The sequence below is a fragment of the Haliaeetus leucocephalus genome, unplaced genomic scaffold (genome assembly GCF_000737465.1).
Source record: "Haliaeetus leucocephalus isolate CR32 unplaced genomic scaffold, Haliaeetus_leucocephalus-4.0 Scaffold164, whole genome shotgun sequence".
In the NCBI taxonomy this organism is placed as follows: domain Eukaryota; kingdom Metazoa; phylum Chordata; class Aves; order Accipitriformes; family Accipitridae; genus Haliaeetus; species Haliaeetus leucocephalus.
The window spans coordinates 582,837-583,198 of record NW_010972600.1 but is presented as its reverse complement, the minus strand read 5'-3'; the positions used below and the strand labels follow the sequence as shown (position 1 = coordinate 583,198).

The following is a 362-nucleotide window of genomic DNA, read 5'->3' as shown; positions in this document are numbered from 1 at the left end:
CCCTCCCCCGTAACCCCGCCTCCCTTGTCACCCCGGGGGCGGGGCTGCGGGGAGCTCTGCCCCTCTGACGCCACTTCCTACGGGGGACGCGGCGGTCCCGGTGCCGCCGCCCGTGCTGGGCCGAGCGGGGGCCATGGTGGTGCTGCGGGGCGGCGCGGGCCCTGAGGAGCCCTACCCGTGAGTGCGGGGCCCGGGGCCTGGGCGGGCCGTGGGGCGGCTGTGGGCCTGTCGGGCCCTTGCCGCGGGGCCGTGAGGGGTCTCCCGTGGGCCCGGTTGCGGCCTCCGTCCTCCCTCCGGGCCGTCAGTGTGGCCGCGACTCCGTCCCTGTCTCCCCCTCCCGACCCCAGGACCCGCCGGTTCCC

At 79.3% G+C, this 362-nt stretch overlaps 1 protein-coding gene across 1 annotated transcript in view; it reads left to right on the top strand.

The window, feature by feature from the left end:
- Nucleotides 1–88: 88 nt before the first annotated feature.
- Nucleotides 89–362, top strand: part of R3HDM4 (R3H domain containing 4) — a 9,492-nt gene continuing 9,218 nt past the window's right edge. The window contains exon 1 of the mRNA XM_010563155.1: nucleotides 89–177. Within this exon, the coding sequence (XP_010561457.1) occupies nucleotides 134–177 (44 nt within the window). The 5' untranslated portion in view covers nucleotides 89–133. The remainder of the gene's footprint in view (nucleotides 178–362) is intronic.